Below are 24789 nucleotides of genomic sequence, written 5' to 3'. Positions count from 1 at the left end.
AGGGATGGAGTGCTTCTTCCTTGAGAAGTTTGTTCAAATTTACATGATTAAACACTTCACATATCCATTGTCTCTCCAGGCCTATATGTAGACAGTTAAAGTGTATTTACTAGATATTCATATTTGATCAGTTGGTTGGGGAAATGCAGAATAACTCATTAGGCAGAATGTATTATTTAGTCTTCCCACCTGTAGTTTAGCCTGAGAGGAAGGTTTTGGAGCTTCACAACTTAATTATTCACCAAACTGGTTTTCATCTGACAAAGAGGGGGAGGCATCTGCTCCAGTCTTCTATATTACAGTGTTTCACGTTCATTTTTCTTAGTTCAGCTATCATTAATCATAGGAAAGTCTCTTGGGGAAAAGGTTGGCAGAGAGAATTGCAAAGTTTATGCTCTGAGAGCTGTAGGTACTATATTACCCTTGCAAGTCAATGTATAGAAACCAATAGATTTTCTCCCAGACAATTTGAGTGGTCAATGAGTTCAAGCAACCTGCTACAGTGATGGATAGTTTGATGTGTTACAGAATTCCAGCTCATGCAAAGAAGGTAATTTCAGTCTCACCTCTAGCTTGCCTTGGGAAGGATTTAGAGAGTTCTGGGGGCAGAAATAGTAAAGGCAAAGTTATGTGCAAATTGCAAATCTCACACAGGCGGTTTTACTTTTTCCACAGTTACATTCCTTGTCAGTCCAGCTCTTTCCAAAAACCTGCCCATTGCACAGTTCTGCTGTTTTAAGGCAGAGACCTGGTTTCTGCACCTGACAGGTGACAGCACCAGCAAATAACAGGTGGAGTACACCTGTTGCAGCAGCACCTTTCTAACTCTGCATGTCTGTCTCTGCTTATGCCTTTCATTAATAGTCACAATGTTGGTCACTTGAAGTCACAGGCCAGATGAAAAAATCCTCTGAAGTTTAATTACAGGTGATGTGTCAGTTAAAGCCGCTCAGTAATGTGACAGTATAAAAATAGCATTAAAAAAAGCCAAGGAGTGACCTTTGCAGCACAGGGAATGTGATAACACTGCTGTTGATCCTTTGCTTCCAATTCCAGTGCTGTGTGGGAATAGGCTTAACGTGACCCACTTGAAGAGCTCCACAACTTGGAGCCAAAAGCCTTTGCAATTATCAGAGCTTGCACTACTTCCCACTGCAGTTTGTATTTATAGGCAGCAGTTAGGGGAAAAACAGGAACATATTGGAGAGTTTGGGTATCTAGACAAAACTTGGACCTGATTCTGCTGTTTTTCAGTTTTCTTAGTCAAGCGAGTAGTTCTTTTGCTCCTGAAAAAAGTTAGTTTGTAGAACCTGAAGGTCGAGGTGTAATCATTCTTTGAATAGCATTTGAGGGGGTTTTGGGAGCTGTTAGGTGTTTCTTAGCTGAATCCTGGGGATGAAGCTAAAATGAAGAAAGTAAACCAAAAAGCTCCGTAAATGACATTTTGCATTTAATGTGCAAAATAAACAGAAATAAACCACTGAAGTAATAAAGCGATGGTAAGGGTTTGATGTGAACCTGCATGAAGCGAGGTAATTAAGTCAAGAAAAGGACATAAAACAGTTTGTAAAGAGACTGCAATTAAAATGTCACTAGTGCTATTTCTCTGGACTTAGAATAAGAAACAACTATTAAATTTTAAATCCCCGTGGAGGTAAAAGTAAAGTTTATAGGTAACTACCATATGTGCAAACTATTTAAAGGGCTCATGCTACTTCACAAATGGACCCTTTTGGGGAATAAATAGAAAACATATATTTGAAGGTATAGGCTGTATTACCTGGTTCTTTGGGTCTGAACAGAAGTTTAGATAGTATAGAAAGATAGTTTAGATAGTTTAGAAAGTCTCCTGTAAGTTTTAATTGCTTAATTTTAGACAACAGCTCCTGTGTTATAAGTTTCTACCTCTCTTTTTTCCACACAATCTGTGCAGTAGAGGAGGAGGAAGACTTTATAAAATGAGGCTGGTGTCTATGCAAGTTTTGCCTCCCTCAAATGACAGCATTGAAACTTCCCAACAAAGCAGCAAAAATGTTGGAAGTGACACAAAACAGCAGTGGTGGTGGGAGAGAAGGTGGAAGGACAGAGAAGCCATGTTGGAAATTTTTCTACTGCCCTGTGCTCTTAAATAATTTCCACTCTGACTGTGAGCTGACTATAAATTCCATGCTAATAATCTCATATATTTGTATGGAGGTGGTGATTGTTCTGGTTCCTAGCATGTTGCCTTAAAAGCAAAGGAAAGGAAGGAATAGGAATTGTTTGATGTTATTTCTTGGAACCCAAGGCTTTGGCAGGTGGCCAGACTTTGAAACCCCATGGAGAGAGAGGTGGATTTTCAGCTGGAGTGGGATAGGATCTGTAGGATTGCAGAGGAGAGCTGTGATTGTGGTGCAGCCCAGGAGCTGCTACTCTTCCATGGCATCATTCCATGCTGGTCCTCAGAGTCCTTGGGGCTTGCTGCTGTGTAGGAGCTGTTGAAAGAGATTGTTCCTGTGGTTTAGGAGCAGAATGGAACCTGGAGCACAGATTTCTCTGATGGGAAGCTAAGATGTGGAGGTAATGCAGCTAATCTTGGAGCTGCAGGAAGTAATTAACAGAGCCAGAGTCAAGCTCAAGTTCTGTTCATCCCTTCTGATCATGAGGCTGACCTAGTTGGTCATTTGGAGTTTGTGTTCTTGTTGAAAGAAGAAAGTTTTAACATTTCTGACCTTTTGTTTGATGCCAAAGTAACCAGTGTGCAGCAATTTTCATGGTGTGATGAGAAAAAAGGCAAATGACAAACTGAATCACCTGTAAGCAATTTTCTCCTATTTCTAGCCAGGGAGTAAATTGACTCAGAAGTGAATGTTCATTCTGACAACATCTATGTGCATAATATTCCCAACAGCCTTGGAGCCCAGCCATTCTGTATGAAAAGCATTTAAACAACAACCTAGATTTTTGGAAGAAAATACTGATGTTTTCTCTGAGAGTTGTTCTTTCTTTAATTGTATTCGTTGATGCCAAGAGAAATTGACTTCCCTGCATTCTTCAGTGATAATGTGAGTTGTTAGTCTTAAACTTTCTTTAAAATTGATTTGCTGCATATTCAGTTTCATTTTTTTTTGTAGGACCTTAGAAATCAACTAGAGAAATTACATGGTGAAATGACTGAGAAAGAAAAAGCAGTTGAACACCATTACAATATTCTTTTGAGTGAAAGCAATCAGAAGCTGCAGAGCCAAGAACTTGTTATAAGGCAACTGACAGACAGTGTCAATCACAAGGATCTGCTGCTTGAGGTAGGTAGACTTACTCTGAAATGAAAAAAGGAAAGTTATCATTTGAGTTTGTATGGGGGAATTATTACAAAATCACGTTTGTATTTGGAGTTATTGTTGATTTTGATGATAGTCCTTCACTTCTCATAATACTGTATTTGCAGAACAGACCTATAATTACAGAGTGTGTGGCGTTCACCAGGATTTCTTGTTGGGGTTTTGTGAAGCGTGTGGACAGAGGGGGAAGAAAGCTTTACTAATACTTATGTAGGATTGTCACTGTTGTAAAAGCTCTGAAGAGCTCATGATTTTCAGTTTATTGTGCAGAAAGTGGAAGCTGAGGAATAGGTATAAATACTGAAATATTTTATCTTCTTCTCTGGGAGCCCCAAATGACCTGTATGAGAAGGTTCCTGCCTGAATGGTAACAGGCCCCTGCTCAATTTTCACACAGTAAAAAAAGTAATGATGGTGTTCAGCCAGGAGTGCAGAGAGTTGGGAGTTGCTCTGTACCTGGAGACAAACGTGCATCCCTTGGCTTCATTTTTTAATACTGAAAAGGTTCCATAGGTGGGGGAAGCTTCTGTGTGTCTTTTGGTTTTGCTTCTGGTGTCTTAAATTGAGCTCTTTATGCAAGGTGTATAAATAACATGTTCCAGGTCACCCTTGGATATTCTCCTGAATTCTATTAGGTTTTGTATTTTGCAGTTTAAAATTGGAGTAAATTTTGTAGAACTGCTTGTTTTCTTTTTTTTTTTTAGAGACTTAGTGGAACAGTTAAAGAAAAGGATGCAGAACTGCAGGAGCTCCAGAATAAGTGCAAGAACCTTCTAAGAGCTAATGAAGAACTTGAACTGAAAAATGAGGGCTTAGTAAAGGAGAAATGTGCTGCACAGACTCAACAGTCAATTATCAAGATGGTCAGAGAGCTGGAGGTGAGTTTTGTATAGCTGATCATTTGCAGATAAGTACCTTGACTTTAAGTTGAAGAGAATTTTGACTTTGGCCTCAAAGCTGTGGACTGGTAGATGTTGTAATTCACCATGTGTTGTGCTCTGATGAATTTATTTGGCATCACTAAATTCCCTACTTTGAGAAGGCAGGTAAGATGTTTTGCCTGCCAGAAAGAGGTGGAGGTTTTTTGGTGGTTAGGGCAGACATAATTAACTGAGTGGGAGGATATCTGCATTTCTGGAGACAAGTGCAAAGAAGAGTATTTGTACTTTGGGTAGATAAGGGGAAAGATTGCACAGAGCTGGTGACCACAGGAGATAAATAGAATGTGAGGATAAATACAGGTAGGAGTGAAAATATGTTCAGGGCAAGAAGAAAACTGCTTTAAAGCAAAGAAGAACTTGTACAGAAATATATATAAAGGATGAACAATATATGCCCATTATTTTATTTGATGCCATGAATTTAAAAGACTTGTACCTGAAGTGAGAGGTCAAAATTCAAGATTTTAGTTTTAGAAGAACTTCCTTCTCTCTTTACCCTCCATTCTGTTCTAGCAAAAAGGAGTCAGGTACTGTTAAATTTTTGAATCACTCCCTGACTCCATCAGTGCATCATGGTGTACAGGTTATTGAACAAATAAGCTGCTTTTGAAGGTACATTTGTACATTTCTTGTCTCTTTTTGTGTTGTTTGCAGCCTGGTGTGTCAAGGTTTCTAAAAGCATCAGGCAAAGTAAAAATAATTAGACTGGTGCACAGTAATGGTGGAAAAAGCTTTTTCATTTCTTTAATAATATGTCAGTCATTAATGAGACTTTCTCAAGGAAGTTCAAAATAAAGGGAGCCAATGGCAAAGGAAACATAAGTGCATTCTGAACAGTCTGGTGGTGAGATGATGGATGTGATGGGCACTATAATTAACCATGGGAGGGACAAGGACATGTGGAGCCCTGGCTGTGTGACCAGCTCAGAGAAAAGGAGCTGCAGCCCTGTTTGCCTGGGTAGCAGTGAGGGTTTATCCCAGTATATGTGAATGTGCAGACAGAGAAAATGGTCTGGGAAGGGCTGGGGAGAAATTCCACCTCTGCACAACAAACTGCAGTGCCTGCACATAACTTCTGTCACAAAGGGGCTCAGGATGGAAAATGACAGGGAATTAATGGAAATCAAACACCGAGTTGCCTGTGTAGCCCTGACTCTGTTCAGGTGGATAACCAGGGGCAGGAGCAGTGGCAGGCAGGGCACGGTAATCACCCAGAGCCACCTTCTAATCACAGCCCATTCTCTGCTGCTGGTGCACCGAGAGACTGAACAATCGCTAATCACAGCCCATTGTCCTCTGGCTGAGCCTCTGTGTCAGTGTCTCCTGTAAGGACCCACTTGGGCATGTTAATCACCAGTTTTTGGACACAGATTATCAAGAGCTCTGCTCTCATTGGTTGCCTGGCACTCTTGGATGGCTTTTCGACACTCAACAAACCCACAGCTGGATCCTCCCCACCAGAGGGGACAGAAACCAGGCTCTTCAGCCTCACTGATCTTTTAAAGTTGAGGGAATTGATTGGAGAGATACAGAACTTTTCTCTCTTCCAGCGTATCTTTGTACTTTATTTTAATGTAATGATAAATTTTAAAGCAACCAACACCCATAGCTGTGCTGGGTGCCTTGGCCAGGAAAGATGAATTACAGGTTCTAATTTTGGAGTTTGGATTTTTGAGCCACTGTCTTGGTCTAGAGAGAGTGAGGGAGGGCATTGATAATTAGGGGAGTCTGGCAACTTCTGACTCTGGTATCTCTCAAGTGTCAGAGTTAAATGTGTTTTACAGACAAGGAATTTAGAAGTCAGAAGAAATTACCCAATTCTAGTGAAGGATGAATGGATGGATCAGTGAGGAGATACAGCTAATATTCTTCTCTCAGTCATTTGTCCTGTAACCTTCAGAGATTTTGAAATGATCCTGAGGGTTGTTGGAGGCACGAGAACATTCAGTGAGGCAACTGGATATTCCTGTGACATTGCCAATAAGTTATTTATTGTGGAGGTATAAACCTTTCACTTCCATTGCTCACAATCTAAGGAACCTTTAATGGAAATAAGTTATGTTTTCCACCACTGCTGCTTAGCAGTAGTATTTCAGGCTCAAATATAGACTTTAACGTATTAGATTGCCTCCTTTCATGGGAATATAAATCTTTTGCTGCAATATGGTCCTGGATGTCTTGCAGCTATCTCCTCTAACACATTTTCCCTCACACCATGTGTCAAGAGGTTTAATGTTTCATTAACTCCCACAGCATTTCAGTCTATTTAAGTTACAGAGCTGCCTTATGTTTTGTGTACCGTCGGGGAGTTGATTGAAGTAATTCACTCCTACGCGTTATTTAGAAATGACAGTAATAATGTACAAGAAAAAAAAAAGAGGGATGTTCATGCTGCATCTTCTCATCCTTATTATTCGTGGAAGATTCTGAAAAAAAATCAGGAACACTTTCCTCGTGATTTTGCTAACCTTTACCTAGGTAGTTGAATTTGGAATTTAATAATTTGTGTATGGCCGGTGACATTTGGAATTAAGAAACAGCTCATGGTTCCTGTTAGGCAGAAAGAGTTGGGAGGATTTCATGAGCTTACTGAGATTTTGGTACAAATGGAGAACTCAACATGGGAATCATAAAAGGAACAGGGAAGTGGAACAGGGTTTGTGTGTGGCACTGCTTTGTTCATGCAGCAGCCATTCCTTCCCTCATTTGTGCTCCCTCACTCTGCACAATGACATTGTTCTGCCAGGGCTTCAGAAAATGCTTTAATTAGGATAGAGTTCTGTAATGTCTTCAGTAATAATTGCAAGGTTTGTATCAGACATATGGAGGAATTCACTAGAACTTTTAACAGACTGTGAAACAACTAAATGAAGTGAAAAGATTAATTTTTTCCTGTTGCTCTCTACGTCATTGGTCAGTGTTTGTGATCAAACTTTTCCAATTAAATTACAACCTATGTATTTCATGCTTAATGACTGTTCTTGAAAGGCTGAGATTCTAGCAGGCTGTCAAGACACCTTAATTCAGGCTGCAAGATGTACTTTTAAACATTTTTTTTTTTCATGAGATTATTTTATTACTGGCCTCTGGATCACCCACCTCCATCTGTTTTTGTGTTTCTCCGTGCTCAGTCAGCAGCTTTGCTGGGAGCTCCTCCACTGCTCATCTAGATAATAAATTCCAAGTGAAGTTCAGGATTTTCCACTTTGATACAGAACAGTATTTAATGTCTAAATTGCACTAAAACCTGGAGATGTCTCCTACATGCAGCCTTTAGATGACAGCTGAACATGGAGCAGGTGTCCAAAGGCAAGGTCACTTCTTCAAAGACTCTGGAGCATCAGAGGCAGAAGCTGCAGCGGGACCTGCCAGGCAGGTTACCTTGACTGGAGGCATCTGATCACAGCTTGATTACACTTGCAAAATATTATTTAACATATTTGCTGGCATATTGTGAAGTAAGAGTGTAAATAATTAAAAATAAACACAGGTTGTCCTTGCTTTTGTGCTGTTTACTTTGCAGAGCACTGATTTGTTCAAATTAGCAGTCTTTGCATCTTTAGTGTGAATTAACGAGATTCTGTTGTAGCTGAATTTTTTTTTTTTTGGTTGCAATTTCCTGCTTAGGAGTTGCAGTTGGAATAATAACAGCTGTTTAAAACTCCTGGGTGTAGGTTTCTTCCTTGTTAATGATCTGTTCGCTAATGATTTCTCTTAAGAGTTCCCTTAGCTGAAATTCCCCCTTAGCTGTGGCACCTTTTTTGTTCCTCTTTTGAGTTTCCAGTCAAAATAGAAAACAGAGAGAACCAAAAATTCTTTAACAGAGGCAGAATTTGTGCCTGATATTAATACATCTAAATTTGCTATAATATTCCAGTTATTTTCTCTTTAGAAATGACTGATATCTCAGATATTTTTACATAGTAAGTGCAAGAAAATACTCCATTAAATAGCTGCATTTTTTGCTTCCTGCTGAAAAAGTGACTGTTTGGTTTTTTTGGAGTGAAAAAAGTCTGGGGAAATTAGTGGTTCCTTACTGAGAGTGTACCACAAGAGTTTGTGTTTGTTCTTATAATAACAATATCATCCTTTCTGTGAGCAAGACTGCAGATAAACCATTTTCTTTTCCTCACAGGATTGAAGCAGCAGCTTGTAGTGTGCAGAAAACTGACTTAAGGAGTGTCTGATATGTTCATCTTTTATTTGGGGCTCAGTACAATCCTTGCTGTTCCGAGGTGGAATAGAATTTGCTGGATCTCCTCACCCCCAAAAAAGCCAACTTTATCCAGAGGAATTCCTCAAAGAGGAATTGTTCTAAAATTTGTTCTTGGAGCTTTGGCTTGTTTTCTCTCCCTTCCCCTCCTCTGGAGCAGCTGCCTGCCAGATTGTTCCTGGTTGTTGGAATTCTGGGAGTGAGGATCCTTTCCTTGGGGATGGGGGAAACTCCTGAGGCTGTGAGAATAATGCTGAACACTATTCAGGCTCACTCAGGGTGGGTACACAGTGAAACAGTCTTTGCCTCACCTCCAATAACAGCTGGATTTCAGGACAGTGAGTGGTTCTCAGATCCATGGTGGGCATTGGTGATCCTGTTCAGAAAACTGGGATTTCAGCTTCTTTCACAAATGTTTCAGGACATACGTGGTCACAGACATGAAAATTGAGTTGTAAGTGCAGTGTGTTCTTCTGTTAATTTAGGAAAATAAAGAAGCTGAATATGAGAAGCTGATCCTTGCCTTAAGGAAAGAACAGAATATTTATTCTACACTAGTGAAGACCTTCAAGGAGTCAGATAGGTAAGTGCTTCTGGTTTGGGGGGATAATCTGAACTCACAGGGCAAAAGTCAGAAGTTGTGAAAAAAAAAAGGTGCAGCTTTTACTGGAGATTAGTTTGTTCTGGCCAATTGTTTATAAACCCTCTGTAGCAGTCTCTAAAGAGAAATATTTATGTAGGTGAGTTTCTGTTATCCAAATTACTTAAATGTTTCTGAAAATGTTTCTTTTTAGATTGAAATCTCAAATGAGCCCTGTTTCCATTTAGGTACCAAAGTAAGCAGCTGGATTTTCCCATGCTTATGTCTTGTGTTTTGGCATGTAGGAGTAAAACCAAATTGCAGTGAACTTCTGGGCACTGGACAATTTGTCATTGTTTACTCCTAAAATACGGATAATGCTTATCTTAAAAGTGACACTGTGAGAATTTTGGTGAGGATATAATTATGCAAGATTTGGGAGAAGGTTAAACAAAGCAGGATAATTGAAGTTTGCATAGTACACTTTCAGAGTAAAGCATTGAAAAGGGTGGCAGGAGCAAGTGGTTTTTAACCTTTTAAAATCAAAAACCACAACCATTTAGAAATCTGCATCCTACTCTGTACCCTGTTATTGCTTGGCCATAGAGGAGGAGACATTTTGATAAAATAAAGAAAATTCTTAGTCTGTAGAGAAATGAAATTTAAATATTTTATAAAAAATGTACTGTTATAATTGCAAACTTCTTAATGAAGTATTTACAGCATTTGACAGCCAGCTCCTGCAAGTAATGGCTTATACCTGCCAGCTTGGGGGGAGTGATTATTTATATTTTGCAATTGCATTATAGACCACTATAGTTTGGAAACCATAAAGAGAGGTAGCACTAGAGTAGATGAGGTCTGTGAGTTCAGCACTTAGCAGCAATGCCAGCTTGTGCTTGGCCACAGCTCAGGATCTGCTTTAGACACTAAAGAAAATACTAATGAAAAATAATGCTAGCTGTGAGATTCTGGAGATTATTTCTGATTTCATGTGAAGAGTGGGACCTGACAGTGGCTCCTGCTCTGTGGGCAAGGAGAGGCTCCACATTCTGTACAGCAATGACAACAAAGCACTGGGGCTCTCAAACTGGCTTTTCTTAAACGCCTTTCAAATAAGGAAACTCAGAACTGCAGGTATGATCACTGGGTTTTTGCAATGAACTGCTGTAGGGTCAGGAGCAGTAATCCTTCTCCACTCATGTGGGATTTTGGAATCCATGGAGCAGTCAGTGCCTGTTGTGCCACAACAGAGGATACACAATGAGCTGGGGCTTGGAGCTGCTCTTATGCCTCCATCTCCCAGTTTGGGGGGCTGAAATGTGCTGGAAACTTCATCAAGACTTGAATCCCCAACTTCTGGGGAATGGGTAAACAAGCCCTGCAGGTACACAGATGAGGAAGCTGGGTTTAATTTCCATCAGAAGTGACAAGGATTTTGGGCAAACGTCTGTTTTCCTGCTGACATCTTTTAGGCATTATTTATTTTAAGTAACCTGGGTGGTTATTATTTAAAATGAGCTACTAGATGTCAGCACCAAGGCATTTCTGCTCTCTCCAAGAGGGGAATCAGTGCTTGTTCTTAGAAAATCTTTAACTCATGAAAAGGAGAAGATGTGCTTACCTGGCTCCTAGTCATGCGTTGGTTTGGTTTTACTCTTGATCTTTTTTTTTTGCTGAGCATTTAAGAGACCTTTTTCTTCAAAGAAACTCCTGTATGAGGAAGAATTGGTTGAAGCAGTAGTTTCCTGTGCAGGAACCCCTGACAACAGCACACTTGTCAGGAGACAGACTGAGCATACATGTAGCCTTTTAATTAATGTGCATCTGCAATACTCTGTTACTCTCATGCAAGTGTGATGTGCTCTGTGTTCCTGTACAGTCTCCCATCAGGTGGATTGAAATTTTTTTAAAGATCCCTGAATTCTCCGTCATTTAGTGCAGTGGCTTGGAAATCCTGCAGCAGCTTAATTGATCTTAAAACACTAAGTGAAGTAAATATGAAAATAAATAATACAAAGAGTTCGGTAACACCCTCTTAATTATTTTTTATTAAACCAAATTTATTTCATTTTATTACAATTTCAGGTTGGTTTATTTTCAGCACTTAAATATTTTTACAGATTGATCAGAACTGCCTTGTTGATGTAGTTGATGTGGGGAAGGTGTAGAAATGGGCAGCACATTCTGGGGCCTGAGGGGCAGCTGATGCTGAAGAGCTTCAGTAGCAAAGTTGCTTAAAATAATTAATTCGCCTTGACAAATTATAACTTTTAAGTTTGGACATTTGTGCCCCATTGTGGTAATTGAGACAATAGGGACAAATTAGAACTCAAGAGGTCTTTTTACAGACTGTGGATAAATGAAGAAATAAAACATTTAGTTGTGTCTGGGTCCTGTTTTCAGTGAAATAGGATCTTGTGATATTTTTCCTAAGTGCAGCATTAGATTATCTGGTGTAGCTCTGTGGCAAGGGAACAAAGTTTCCATGGTCACCACATAATGGAATACACAAAGCCATCAGCAATATGTGATAATGATATTTTTCTGGCATACTTTTTAGGAGTTAGTAATTTAGATTTTCCTTAAAAAGAACTGCTCAGAAACAGGCTGGTAGAGCAGCCCTGTCATGGGGAAGCTGAGTTAGGCAGCACAGCCCAAAAGAGCAGGAAAATGCTGTGTATGTAAACATTTAATCTCCTCTTTCTATGTAGGGATTTGTTTGTGCTTATGCATCAGAGTGATGGAAGTGTGGGGTGAAACCCAGGCATGGGGAATGGGAAATGAGCTCCTGGTACAGGCCTGGCTGGAGAAAACACCAGTGCACACCAAAATGTTTTTAATTGAATCTCAGATATTTATTTGTCCCTTTTTTTTTTTTTCCCCAGTATAAATAGCTTGCAAGTGGAACTGAACAACATCTTTATGTTGAGAAAACAACTGGAAGAAGATGTTTTAGGTAACAGGAATCTCCAGAAGATCCTACAAGATCAGATTAAGGACATGAAAAACCACCAAGGTTTGTATCCATGCCCAGCCCAACCCTCCTCTTGCACAAAAGGAAAGTGGTTTTATTACAGTCAGTTTGCTGGCATGGAGAAAAAAATATTTGAGAGTAAAAAAAAGGTGTGAAAAGATTTCTTTCTGAACGGTGTGAAAGATTTCCTTTTGACTTTTTGTACTGCAGACGATTTGGTGGATTTGTAACAGAATGTCTTGGAGCAATCAGGGCACATACAGAGGGACAGTTTCTTTCTTTCCATGCAGCAAATGTTAGAAATTCTATGGCAATTCTACTGCAGGGATCATTTCGTGCTGCCTGCAGCTTTGTACCCACAGAATTCTCTGTTCTCCACAAAAGTCAGAGGTTCCTGGCTTGGAATCAGTCAGTGGCCATGGGATCACTTTCTGACCACGGGGTGTAATTACTGCCCAAAGAACTTGTGGCTCAGGCACTGGCAACCTCCTCCTAACACAAGTGTTTCCAGAGAAAGGAAAAAATACCCAGAAGTTTTATTACTTAGTAATTCAGAAAAAGTAGAGCTGTTAAATATAGCTTAGCTTCTGGCTTTTTTTGCTGTGTGTCTTGGGAGGTGTTTCTAGTATATTCTTAGAGATAGAAAAGAATAATATAAGTGGGTATCATTAAATAGTTTACTGCATATGTACAAGATGTTTCTGTTTTATCCCATAGGGGATATATAAATAACAGTAAAGCCTGTTCACTTCCCCTTTCAACTTGGATTTTCAATTTTAGCATCACTTGACAGCTCTGATAAGTGACAAAAGGTAAACTTCAGCTGTTTCAGTTTCCAACCTCAAAAGCCCAGAGATAATCAACAACCAGGGTGGGCCAAGGGGTCTTGTGGATACTCCAGGGTTCTCAGGACCTCTTGTGTTGAGGGTGAGGCTGGTGGGAATAAAGGCTGAAAAATTAATAGTGATTTGTGACTTTTGGGTCCTTGCAGCAGCCACGGGATCAATGTCAGAGCTGGGAATAGGATTTGCATGTCTCTTCTTTGTCCTAATTTAGTAGTTATGCTTTCTCCCTATCTAATGAGATTTATTTATAGAATTGGCTGTCATTTATATTGTAAATAAACAGGTGTTTATTGAAACATAAATAATTCCTGCAGTTATAGAGGCAGTGAATAAGTAACTAGTTTCAATCCAATTACTGCATTCTTTTGACCCAAAAGCAAAAATAAGTTCATTAACTTTGTCTAACCTGGCTTTTTGCCTTGAGACCTTGAGTTCATGCTCATAAAACTATAGTTAAAATAGAATAACTATTCATGCCTAACTTATCCTTCCTAAAAATTATTTCTAATTGTAATGCTAAATAAGTAAATTATGATTCAGAATTACATCCACAACTCGTGCTGATAACCACAGAAAATGCAGCCCCAGAAAATGCAGCATGTCTGTGTGACAGAAACACAAAGAAATATGAGGACAAAATTTTTTTCAATTAAACAGAAAGCTTATTTTGGGAATGAAACATTCTAACTGACCCCTCACAGACTTACTGGAAGGTCTTTATTGAAAAGTCCTGTGCAGTTTGTGCTGTGTTTTCCTGCAAATGGAGTTTCTGAAATAATGTCTGTCCTTGGCTGTTTTGGCAGATGAAACACTGTCTTTCTGTGGAGATCAGACATCTTACATGAGTATCTGTTTAGGAGAACAAGACCATTTAGGCCTTCAGATAGACCATCTGTCTCTGGAAGAACTTAAAAAAAAGGTATTGATCTTTTTTATTATTTACTGTTCCTAATGGCTTAATTCTGCTTTGTTCATAGCTTCTGTGTCTCTCACAGAAACATTTATTTAGGTACAGTTGGGTGGCTCTGAAAGGATTTCAAGCTCCCACCTCTGTGGTTTGTGACCCAGCTTTTGTGAACTATTTAGACTTTGTTACCCCACATGGGCTTCAGAATCAGCTGAAAGCTCAGCCAGGGTTTTGTGGTGTTGGACACCTGGACTCAAGGTTTTGATCAGTTCCATGTTTCAGACATCATCTACATCAGCTCCAAAGAAAGGTTTTGCACTGAGCATCCCTCAGTGTTATTTCATTAATCATGGAGGTGGTGTTGTCTATATTCTATATCCTGTATAGCACACTCCATCCCAGGATTTGCAAATCTTTTGGTAAAAAGGGCTTGTTATAGAATAACCCTGAGGTGAGGTCTCTGTTCTGGGTAAGGAGATGAAATGTGCAGAGCAGACAATAAATCAGTATTGGAGTCCAGAAACTTCTCTTTCTCCTGATCTGTGCAGTGACATCTGATCCATGCACCAGTTTATGACAAGGAATAATTTTGAATATGGTTGGCTGGGGGGTGAGCATAAGTGAAGTTTTTCTGTTCCTCAGGGACAGCTGAATTGTGGGCAGGTGCTCACTCTCTGGAGGTGGCTAATCTGAAGGAAGGAAGTTTGTCTTACTTGGAACAGGTGTCCCTTAAAAAAAGCCCCAGATTGTGTCCCAGTGCCATTCTGGGGTTCCACCACTTTTATCTCTGAGCATGTTCCTTTCAGAAGGCTCAGGGACACTCTTGGCAAAAGATATTTATAAGTAATTTCTTACTGGAAAAAGAAGGTGACTGAAAGCTGACCTGGTTTTCCAAGTATATGAATTGGCCTGATAAAAAGATTTCACTTTTTTCTCCAGACATTGCCTTCTTGATACATTTCATGGCTTTGTGGCCCTGAGAGTTTTGAACCCAAGTGCCCAAGCAGGTTCTGTGTCTGTGAAACTGCTCAGAATGAGAGTGGCTTTTAAAGGGGGCTGGAGAGAGAACAGCAGCTTGTTCCTAAATGCTGCCACTTTCCAGTAATGCTGGTTTTTCTTGCATTAAATGTTTCTTCTTAAATCAGCTGCTCCTGTAAGTTGCCCTCAGGTTTGTTGTTGCTACTGAGTAGTGAAACTTGTTATCTAAATGTAATAACTGGCTGTGAACTACAGTTTTCCAGATGAAGGTGCCTTGAACACTAACTGACAAACACAGAAGCATGTTTCCATACCTAGGGATTTTAGCACAGGAGCAGATACAAAAACCCAGGCTTCCAACTCTGCAGTTTGCATTTAGCTGGAGATTTATCTGTCATCACTTGTTTTCTTGCTAGTTTGAGTGTTACCAGTGCTGCTTGCTCTTCCTTTGGTTATTTAGGTTGCTGACCTGCTCCTGATGGTCAAAGAGCTGCAGTCAATTAATCAAGAACTGAAGGCAAAACAGTGTGGATGTTGTACAAAGGATTCTCAAGGGAAGGAGGCAGTGAAACTATTAAACCACAGAGAGGTAGGTTTTCTGCTCTAAAGTAGTGAGTCTGACTCTCACATCTCATCTGCCTTGTGGAGTCATTTACATCAGTGCAGAAGGAGTGCAAAGCCCTTGGGGCTGAGGTTGCTAATTCCTTATAATAACTTTTTAAATTAATGATGTAAACAACTTTAACACGTTAGCACGACAGAGAGGCAGCTCAATGCAAGTGTTCAGTGATGTGTCAAGTTGATTTTAGGGAAGCAACATAATCATTTAAATATTAATTGGGTCTGTGATCTATTTGTTTTGTCAATTGACAGGAGAGGAAATAGTTAATTTTAGAAAGAAAACAATATATTAGAAAACATTTTAGTTATTCCTGAAAGTCTGTTTGCTATTGCATTAGTCCTTCTCAGGCTGTGTCTAATTATTTAAGAATTTCCTTCAGATCTCTGATGCATCTTCAAAATATGACAGTTCAGTGTAGCCAAAAGCCAAGGAGCAGAGCTTCAGGTCACCCAAACACACGGCTATTTCTCCATCTAGAATAGAGAAGTACATGAAGAAGGAACCGGCACTGTCGTGGGTTGCTGAGAGGTGCAAGGAAATGATCCTTGCTGGGTGTTTCATTCATTCCCCAAAGCTGGGATTGTTCTCAGTTGTGGGGAAGGACAAAACACTTGCAATGGAAGCATTTTAGGTGCTGGGTCCCCACATGTGTCTGAGTGGTGAAGGTTGTTCAGGAAATTCTGGGTGACCCTCCCAGCTTGGAAAGTATGACTTGAACTGGGGCTGGTAGTGCTTGTCTTTGTGTTTCTTTGTGGCTTTTGCTTTCAGTTCCATTGTTGTGCAGAATGTATTGAAGAGGAAGGAAAAAATATAAAAGGAATGACGATGGTGCTGCTATTTTGTGTCTTGAATTTCTGAATTAAACTCAAAAAGAACAAGATTAGAAATAGCTTGAATCGGAATTATGTGCAGAACTGGCTGATTCAAGAACTGAGACTGTGGAATTAATGATTTTTCTGCAGGACTCAGGAAAAAAGCTCTTGTCTTTTCCTGGTTGTGCTGCAGGTATACTGAGACAGTTGCAAAATACTTTTGCTCCTTCAGTTTTAAGACATAGTCCTGCTGTCTTTAATTAAAATATATTTTAAATTAGAGACAGAACTTTAGGTGTGCCATGGTTTTATTGGAATGGTGGATTTATGTCACTGAGAGGTTTGGGAGGAGAGCTGCACTCTCCTAAATTCACATTTTTAGCAATTTGTCTCGTTGTCCTGCAGAGGGCTCTGCATCCCCGTGAATGCCACAGCGAATTCCAAAGGAATTCCTGTCCTGTGCCAGGATTATCGTGACAGGACTCTGTGTGCTCCTGCTTGTCTCGACATGACAGGTACACACAGGGCTGCTCACTGAAGGAGCTGCAGAGTCAGATGGGGAATGACAAAGAGTGAAGCTTGTAAAATATAAATGAATTCCGGGAAAGGAGGTAGGAAAGTTAAATTTGGATTTTAACCAGTGCCAGAATGACTGTGGAGCTCAAAAATGAAAGGGTCTTTAGTTAAAAGTTTTTAGTTCAAAAGCTGTCTTTTAATCAGGAGTGGCAATAAATGACAACCTGGATATTGGGTTATGGGTGTGACAGCAGTTTGTTTTGCGTATTAACAACCACTCTCAAAAAACCCCTACATTCTTTTTTTTTCTGTTTTTTGAGCTAGAATTTGTTGGCAGGTAGTGCTGGGATGACACTGACATCTGTGTTAAAAGAGGAATTTGGATATTCATGGGAAGAGGGATCTTCCTCAGGTTCCTAAAACGCTCCCATCCTGCTTTTCCTTCCCAAAGACAGAGCACAAATCAGATGGATGTGCACGTTGGTGCCTCTGCAGGGTCTGACAGCCCCTTGTCCTCTGCTCCTTGGCTTCCTGTTCGTGCTGGGAGGGAGAAGGAGCAGAGGAAAAGGTTGTTTTTGTGCTGTCCTCTGAACATCTGCCTTCTCAGAGAGGAGCAGCCTCAGTGATTTCAGCCTTCCGGGCTCTGGGGAGCTTTGCAAACCAAGCACATCAGTGCTTCATTTAGGAAAAACATTCTCCTGGTTTTCAGTCTCCACGGAAATACTTTAAAACAGGCAGGTTATTTTTGGCAGACTTATCTTTCTGGCCTTAAGACATTTATTTTCTTTCAATATTTTGTTGCACATTAGGTCTTATTCCTTGCAGTACAGGACATGTCGGCCTCCCAGACACAGGACATAGGATCAGGCTCAGCCTGCAGTGATTTTTTTTTTTTTGTCACAGTGTATTTAAAACCTGTTATGTAGTAATTTCATTAATGAATCCTCACTTACTAAACCAAATACTAGCCTGGGAAAAGCAGATACTAAATAATGTTGACCCATAAAAGGTAGTTGCATTGCATGGATAAGTTACATGTGCAAATAAGTTTGTTTTTTGTACACAAATGTAGGGATTTGTCCTGAACCTACACATGGAAGGTTCAACCTAAATAGGTTTTTATTTATATAATAGTTAACATTATTGGACATTTGGCATCCCATGATTACAACAATTTTTTTTTTGTAATGCAAGCCCCTGCTATATACCCTAACCCCTCTGTGTCTTTCACCAGCTTTCAAATTGTCTTTACTCTGGGTTGTCCTAGAAAACCAAGTCTGAAAATACCAAGATAACTCAAATATGAGTTGGAAGCCAGTTTTCAGTATAGAATTCTAATTGGAAAAGGCAAATATATTAATACTCTGCACCATCCAGTTTCTGCCTTTTAAAATTCATACCTAAAACCATTAGAGTTGCTTATACTGCAAGGAGTTGGGAGATAAAAGGGGTTTTCTCATCAATTTCACATACATATATATATATTTATATATGCATACAGTCAATGCATAATTAAAAAACCAAAATCAAACCCCACACATACATTCAATTCCCAGTGTTCTGAGGAAGCAGAAATAACTCTGGCCTGTGCAGGTTGGAATCCTCTGTGTCAGGGCTGTATCCTGCCTATGGATTTGGGGTAATTGGAGTTTCCAGAGGAGGCCACAGGGATGTTCCAAGGGCAGGAGTGATGCTGTTTTACACCACAACGACACAGACTCTGAGATTCAGAAGGCTGAAAATTATTCCTTTATTTTTGGGATGTGTCTCCCTTTTATACTATTTCACACAGACCAATTCGATTGGTGACACAAAGACAAACCTCTTCAATCACATTGGTCAGAGCAGAGGGACATCAAGAAGAAATCCCTCCCAGGGAAAAAGAATGAATAACAAAGTTACAGTTTACAAAAACATTTCTCCTGTTTACAGGAGAAAATTCCCTGGGAAAGGAATTTCAGAAAACCAAAACACCTCAGGCACAAACCAGGGCTACACTGGAGCTTCTCTGAAGCCAGGCTGGGGGTGCTCACCTGGAGAAGGAAATGCTCCAGAGAGAGCTCAGAGCCCCTGCCAGGGCCTAAAGGGGCTCCAGGAGAGCTGCAGAGGGACTGGGAACAAGGGATGGAGGGACAGGACACAGGGAATGGCCTTGAGCTGAAGGAGGGCAGAGTTAGATGGGATATTGGGATGAAATCCTTCCCTGTGAGGGAGGGCAGGCCCTGGCACAGGGTGCCCAGAGAAGCTGTGGCTGCCCCTGGATCTCTGGAAATGCTCAACAGCATCCAGCAAACCAAAGGGATTCTGCTCCTGCTCTCAGTGATACTGATGTCAGGGACTTGGGTGCTGCTCCTAAAAAAACCTGAGTCTTCTTCCTCCTCTTTGCTCAGGCAATGAGAGAGGGGTTGGGTTCTGTGGGAAACAGGGAGTAAAAGATGATTTGGCACCGTTTGCTACAAATGGGCAAATTTAGGCATAGACACAGCAGATTGTAACCTTCAGTGGCACAGTAAATCTTCCTAGTGTACAGCAAGCCACATGTGCTTAATTTTAAAAGCATCTATTTCTTGAATGCTGGAGAAGAGCCTAAATTGTGTAGCAAATAAAAATAAATTCTGGAAATTGGAAAATAAAATAGGCAGAATGGGGCCACGACTGAGGATACGGAGCTCCTTTGCCACAAGAGGTTAAATGGTTTTTATGTATGTTCTATAAATTATGAGGAGAAAGGGTTAAATAAAAATGAAGGAATGCATAAGATAAAGTTTCACTTTATTTGAAATGAGTCATTCCTGGGGTTTATATTAATTTTCTTTGATCTTGTTGAAGGAATCTAATTCAGTGTTTGTTACTTTGTATTACAGGCTTTTTTTATTTTTCTTTTAAGACATATCACTGACTTATTTATGCACGTTTCATATCACGGTATTTTCTTTTGTGCTACATTTTCACATCATTCCATACTTTGTGTAGTGTCTTGAAACAACAGAGAAGCCTGTGATGCAGCTTGAAGATGGTGACAATGACAGGAAGGTGCAGAACAGTCAGTTTTGTGAGAGGGTCAGCCAGGTAGGAAGATTATTGTACAATGCTCTCTTCTCTGCATGCCTTTAAAATGTCTTTATTTTCTTAGAACATAAAGTCTTTTGCAAACAAAACACACTTGTCTTGGTATCTGATTTTGCTTTCAACTAATTGTTATCCTGAAGATCTTCTGGAAGCTTTTTTCCTGTATTTCTCAGCTGGTTTTGAATTCAAGATTGATTTCATTGTGGACCTTGTTTTCTGTTATTTGAGTACTCACAGTCACTCTGAATGGGGATGACAGAGAGTCGCTTGGAATTGTTCCTTTACATCCCCACAGGTTGATCTCCTGCCTCCATTGCAGCCAGGCCTGGAGTACAAATTGTGTGCTGTGATTGAGGAAAAAATCCTGTAGATCCTTCTTTAGGGTTGGAAAGTTTGATAGTTTGGTAAAATGTAAACTGCATTTTCATACCAACAGGAGCCTGCTGTCCTCTCAATGTAATCAATGTAAGATAAAGCAGCATGGAGTCATAAAAGAACTCAGGTTGCAAATTGGTTTGTAATGTTGAAGAAGGATGATATTTTGCTCAGTGAAATCTGTAATTTCTGTGTTTCTCTCTTTACCAGGTATGCCTTCAAGTATCTTTGGATTTTCCTTGTGAGGTGGATAAACAGGTAAGAGATGTATTGGAAAAACTCTTTTGGCTCTTGTTGCTGGTGGGAATTACACCCAAATGGGCCCAGACTGAATTCTCATGTGGTTGCTGCAGATTTTGATTGTTTAATTGGGGTTTGAATGACTGTAGAGATCCCAGGTAGAAATTCCCTTGGACACATCCATGATGTTTTATACAGAAAGTTGGCAGCTTTTAAATGCTTCCAAGTTTTGTCCTGTCCCAGCCATCAGGGCTTGAATCTGGAGATCCCAGGACAGAATCTGTACTGTATATACAGATGCTTCAAAGCTGAGCTAATAAAATTGTTATCTGCAGTCTGCAGGCAACATTCCAGAAGTTTCATACCTCTTGTTAGATAAAGACCTTCAGGGAAATCTTCTTACTCCTTGCTAAACAACTGATCCCTATGAATTAATCATATGAAATAGATGTTAATTAGTTTTTCTATTAATAAATAGTCAGCAAAATGTCTGTGGATGCTTCTTAATGCAGATAAAGAGCATCAGGAATTACAGAACCTGATTACAGAAAGATTACAGCCCTGAATTTAATAGAACATTACATACCTGTGTAATAAGACAATGTTTGCAATTTTTTAGCAGATAACTCCATCAGGCTATTCAGAGAGTTTCTGCAAAGACAGACATTATAGGAGTCCAATTAAACCTCAATTTGAGCATGATACAACTGACAAACACTTGAGCAGAACAGGAATGAGTGAATATGAAACCGAAGAGAACTTGCTCACATCTCTTCTAAGAGAAAATAGAACATCTGTGCTGGAGTCTACGTAAGTATGAAGGATATGCACTGCTTTTGACAGTATTTCTATTTGAGAAGAGAATAAGGTAATTTTGCTAAAGTGAATTTAGATAATGGCACTGTCTAATTTACCTGAGAGATTGGCAAGGCACCTTCAGAGCCATTTTAGTCTATCATGCAATTAAGTAATTAGGAAACATACTATCAGTAGAGATCCTTAAAAAAAAACCCCATTGCAAGAAAGAAACTCTCCAAAGTTACTGATCCAGGGAGCTTTGCTGCAGGGACTGATTGTTTCCAGGATGGGATCTGACAGAGTCAAAGGGCTTTGTTGACGGTAGCTGGCATTTTTCTTGAAAAAAACAAAAATATCTGAGAGCACAGGCCAGTGAAAAGTGGTGTGGTGGAAGGGACAACATTTTACTGCTGTAAAAACAGTACGTAAAAGGATCTAAGGATGGAGAAATTTGAGTTACAGTGACTTTTTACAGGGATAATTTTGAATGCATGGTGCTGCACACTGAGTGCCCTTTGCCATTTCACCTGAATTACCTGGACAGGGCTTTGCTGCCTCTCAGTTTAGAGAATTGCAGCCCATGTTCTGCACTTGACTGTTGGGTTATTCCAGTGCAGCCACCTGTAGGGCTGGCTGAACTGTGTTCTAAATTCTTGAGTCATTTTTCATATAGGAGAAAATACTTGTGGACCTAAATCTACACAAGCCCTACTGGCACCAGTGAAATTCAAGTGTGTGTGTGTGTATTACACTGGGATTTGATCTATTCCCAGCTGAAATGTTTGTTTCCATAGGAACTGGACAGTGCCAAGCAAGAAAAACCTGTACAGGAGAACCACACACCCTGACTGCTTTACCCCAGTTTCATGCTTACACCACTTAATCTCCTGGTTGAGAACTGAGTTAGAGCTTTGCTGAAGATCATTTTCAGGTTCCTTTCCTTGCTCTGTAGTTCCTTTTCCTTCTCTAGTTGGTCTGCTGGTTTCTGGACTGACTATGTACAGAATTCTGTGCTTTTTCCAGTGCCTGTCAGTGCAGAGAGGAGAATCTCCAGTGGAGTTACACAAGTCAAACCCTGGTTTCTGTGTTCACCATGCTGCACTTGGCTTTCCTCAGGCAATTCTATTACTATTTAAAACTCCCCCAACAGGCATAAATTCTCCTAGTTGTCAGAGGAGTAGTTAGTGGTGAATGAGGAGATACTACTCCCTTAGAAATGAAGAGAAAACATTGTTTATTTGTTATCTTTACTTAAAAGTTGGCTAATGAGCAGTTCTAGCACCATCATCTTTACCACTCTAGTGTGTAATTTTTCCTGTGTTCAAGTATAAATGACCAGGCTGATGGGTGATGAGCCTGTGCTTTGCATAACTGAATTCTCACTAACACCATTAGATGCCAGAGAAAGCCATAAAAAGCCTAGTTAGCTTCTACCATTTCAAATGCTAAACTATACAAATGCAGTTGTTTAAAACCCTGGTTTATATGTTTAATGGCACAAACAGCTCTCTATTGGACACATGAAATTGTCTGTGGAATTTCAGAGCTTGCTTGTGCTTTAAATGCCTCTTATTTGGCTTCAGTTTCTCTGAGAACATTGCTTTCCAAACTGCTGTCCCTGAGCTGCTAGTTATCCATGGGGCAGTTTGGTGTTCTCTAACGAGCTGGTTTTGGAGGCATTTTGGCTGATTTCTCACTTTTCATCCTCCCTGTTCCATTAGAAAATACATGGAGGATTAGATCTGCACAAAAACTCAACATCAGGGCCAGGAGCTGCACTTTGATGGTCCTGGTGGGTTCCTTCCAACTTGGGCTAATCTGTGATTAAATGGTCTAGAGTCTGGTGTGGTTTTGATATAAATTAACTTCTAAGGTAGAGAGTAAACTTTTTTGAGAATCCAATCATATTTCTTATATTTCTGTGTTAAATAGGAGAACAGCCATGATGAGGCAATTTATGATATAATTCATGTTGTGAAAATGTTCCAAAAACTCTGTTAGTGAGTAGTTCATTAGTGAGTAAAACAGAACCTCCTGGGAATTTCAGATATGTCACAACACAGCAGAAGGGTTTCTTGGAAGGTATTTTTGTTTGCTTCGATAAAAATCTAAATTCATGTCTTTTCTCTCCTCTTTCCTGAGCGTAGCAGACAAGAACAAATGAAAATTGTAAATGAACTGTTAGATCATCTGAACACGGCAGAGGAAGAATGTTCAAGTGAAGATATAGAGAAAAAGGATGAAAAAGATCTTAGGCAAATGATTATTCAACTAAGAGCTGAACTCAAACATTTCAAGCAGGTCACTAAATTCTTAAAGCAGCGAGTAGAATTGAAATCAACTTTTGATGGGGAAGAGAAGCTTTATCCAGATGCAGTGCCACAGATTAATAAGGCGATTCAGCTGTTGAAAGTGGAATTGAAAGATGCTGCTACGCAAACAATGACTTTAGAGAGTAGTGTCATGAGATTCAAACATGAAGGCAAAAAAGGAGCCTCAGAAGAAAAGTCAAAATATTCAAGATTAAGTGCAGAAGCAGAACATCAGCAAGAAAATGTGAATAAGAAGGGTGAACAGCATGAAAGACTTGCTTTTACTAGAACAAATGAAGTAAGTTTATTCTCTTTTTTTGTACTTAGGGAATAGATGTATAAAAGGGAAAAATATGTTTCATTTCTAATATTAAATCTTGCTTTTGTATGGTTTTTAATATTAGGAAAAGAGATGTAAGCCAAATATATTTTAGATAATTGTTCCTAATGTTCAGTGCTTTTCATCTCCTACTTCAGTGTGCTTTAGAACGTTAATTAATTGAATTTCAATCCACCCTGGGACCACATACTCGTAAATATTACAGCTTTTGGAAAAAGAGAGTCTGTGTTTCTTGTTCATAATGTACAGAACTAGAGCATTCAGAAGTGGTGAAGTCTAAATGGCAAAAGTGTTCTAGAAAATTCCAGATTTGCATCACACCTGGGAGCAGGGTGTGGAGGAGGCTCTGGAGGGGTCAGTGGGACACTTCCACAAACTCAAACCTCAATTTTAGGCTTTTATGAACGTCCTATCATTGTGTCTTACTTTGTGGGAAGCGTGGCCAGGAGTGCCCTGTGGAATTGTTGTGTTTGTCTGGGGCCTGAGTGCACAGAGTCTGTTCTGGCAGTGCAGGCAGGGTGTGCTGGGGCCCCAGGAGTTTTGAAGCCTTCTGTCTGCAGGCAGTCTGTGATCCCAAACAAAGAGGTGGGAAAACAGTGTCTGCTAAAGAGTTCTGTGTATTGTTTCAGCAGCAGTGATAGAAGTGAAGTTGAAAACTCTTTGAAGATCTTGGCTCCTGCAGAGCAGACAAAGGGGAGCGTTGCTTTTGATTTTGTGCACTGCTAACAGGGAATGTTGTAGCACCTTCTGCAAAGAGTGGTTTCCATAACTTCAGTGATCAAGAGATTTCTGAGAGGTAGAAATTAGGTGCAGTTCATTTTCATTCTGGCTTGTTCCTCTTGGGTTTGTTTTTTCTGCAGGAAAGGGGTTTGTAAATGAAGGGATGTTGGTGAGGCTTTGCTCTGGGCAAGAAGTGATAGGACAAGGGGGAATGGCCTCAAGAT

At 39.9% G+C, this 24789-nt stretch overlaps 1 protein-coding gene across 7 annotated transcripts in view; it reads left to right on the top strand.

Annotated features, from left to right (window-relative positions):
• CDK5RAP2 (CDK5 regulatory subunit associated protein 2) overlaps positions 1-24789 on the top strand; it is a 70072-nt gene that overhangs the window by 15124 nt on the left and 30159 nt on the right. For 4 of the 7 annotated variants that reach the window (XM_083875599.1, XM_083875595.1, XM_083875600.1 and 1 more), the window contains 10 exons: positions 3114-3284; positions 4025-4198; positions 8960-9057; positions 11943-12073; positions 13680-13795; positions 15222-15350; positions 19685-19780; positions 20366-20413; positions 21015-21205; positions 23341-23803. In XM_083875599.1, the coding sequence (XP_083731725.1) occupies positions 3114-3284; positions 4025-4198; positions 8960-9057; positions 11943-12073; positions 13680-13795; positions 15222-15350; positions 19685-19780; positions 20366-20413; positions 21015-21205; positions 23341-23803 (1617 nt within the window). The remainder of the gene's footprint in view (positions 1-3113; positions 3285-4024; positions 4199-8959; positions 9058-11942; positions 12074-13679; positions 13796-15221; positions 15351-19684; positions 19781-20365; positions 20414-21014; positions 21206-23340; positions 23804-24789) is intronic. The other 3 variants (XM_083875596.1, XM_083875598.1, XM_083875597.1) reach the window with 3 other exon arrangements.

Source organism: Zosterops lateralis (assembly GCF_965231275.1).
Source record: "Zosterops lateralis genome assembly, chromosome: 20".
Lineage (NCBI taxonomy): Eukaryota > Metazoa > Chordata > Aves > Passeriformes > Zosteropidae > Zosterops > Zosterops lateralis.
The sequence above is the reverse complement of the archived record's forward strand: the minus strand, read 5'-3'. Positions and strand labels throughout refer to the sequence as shown.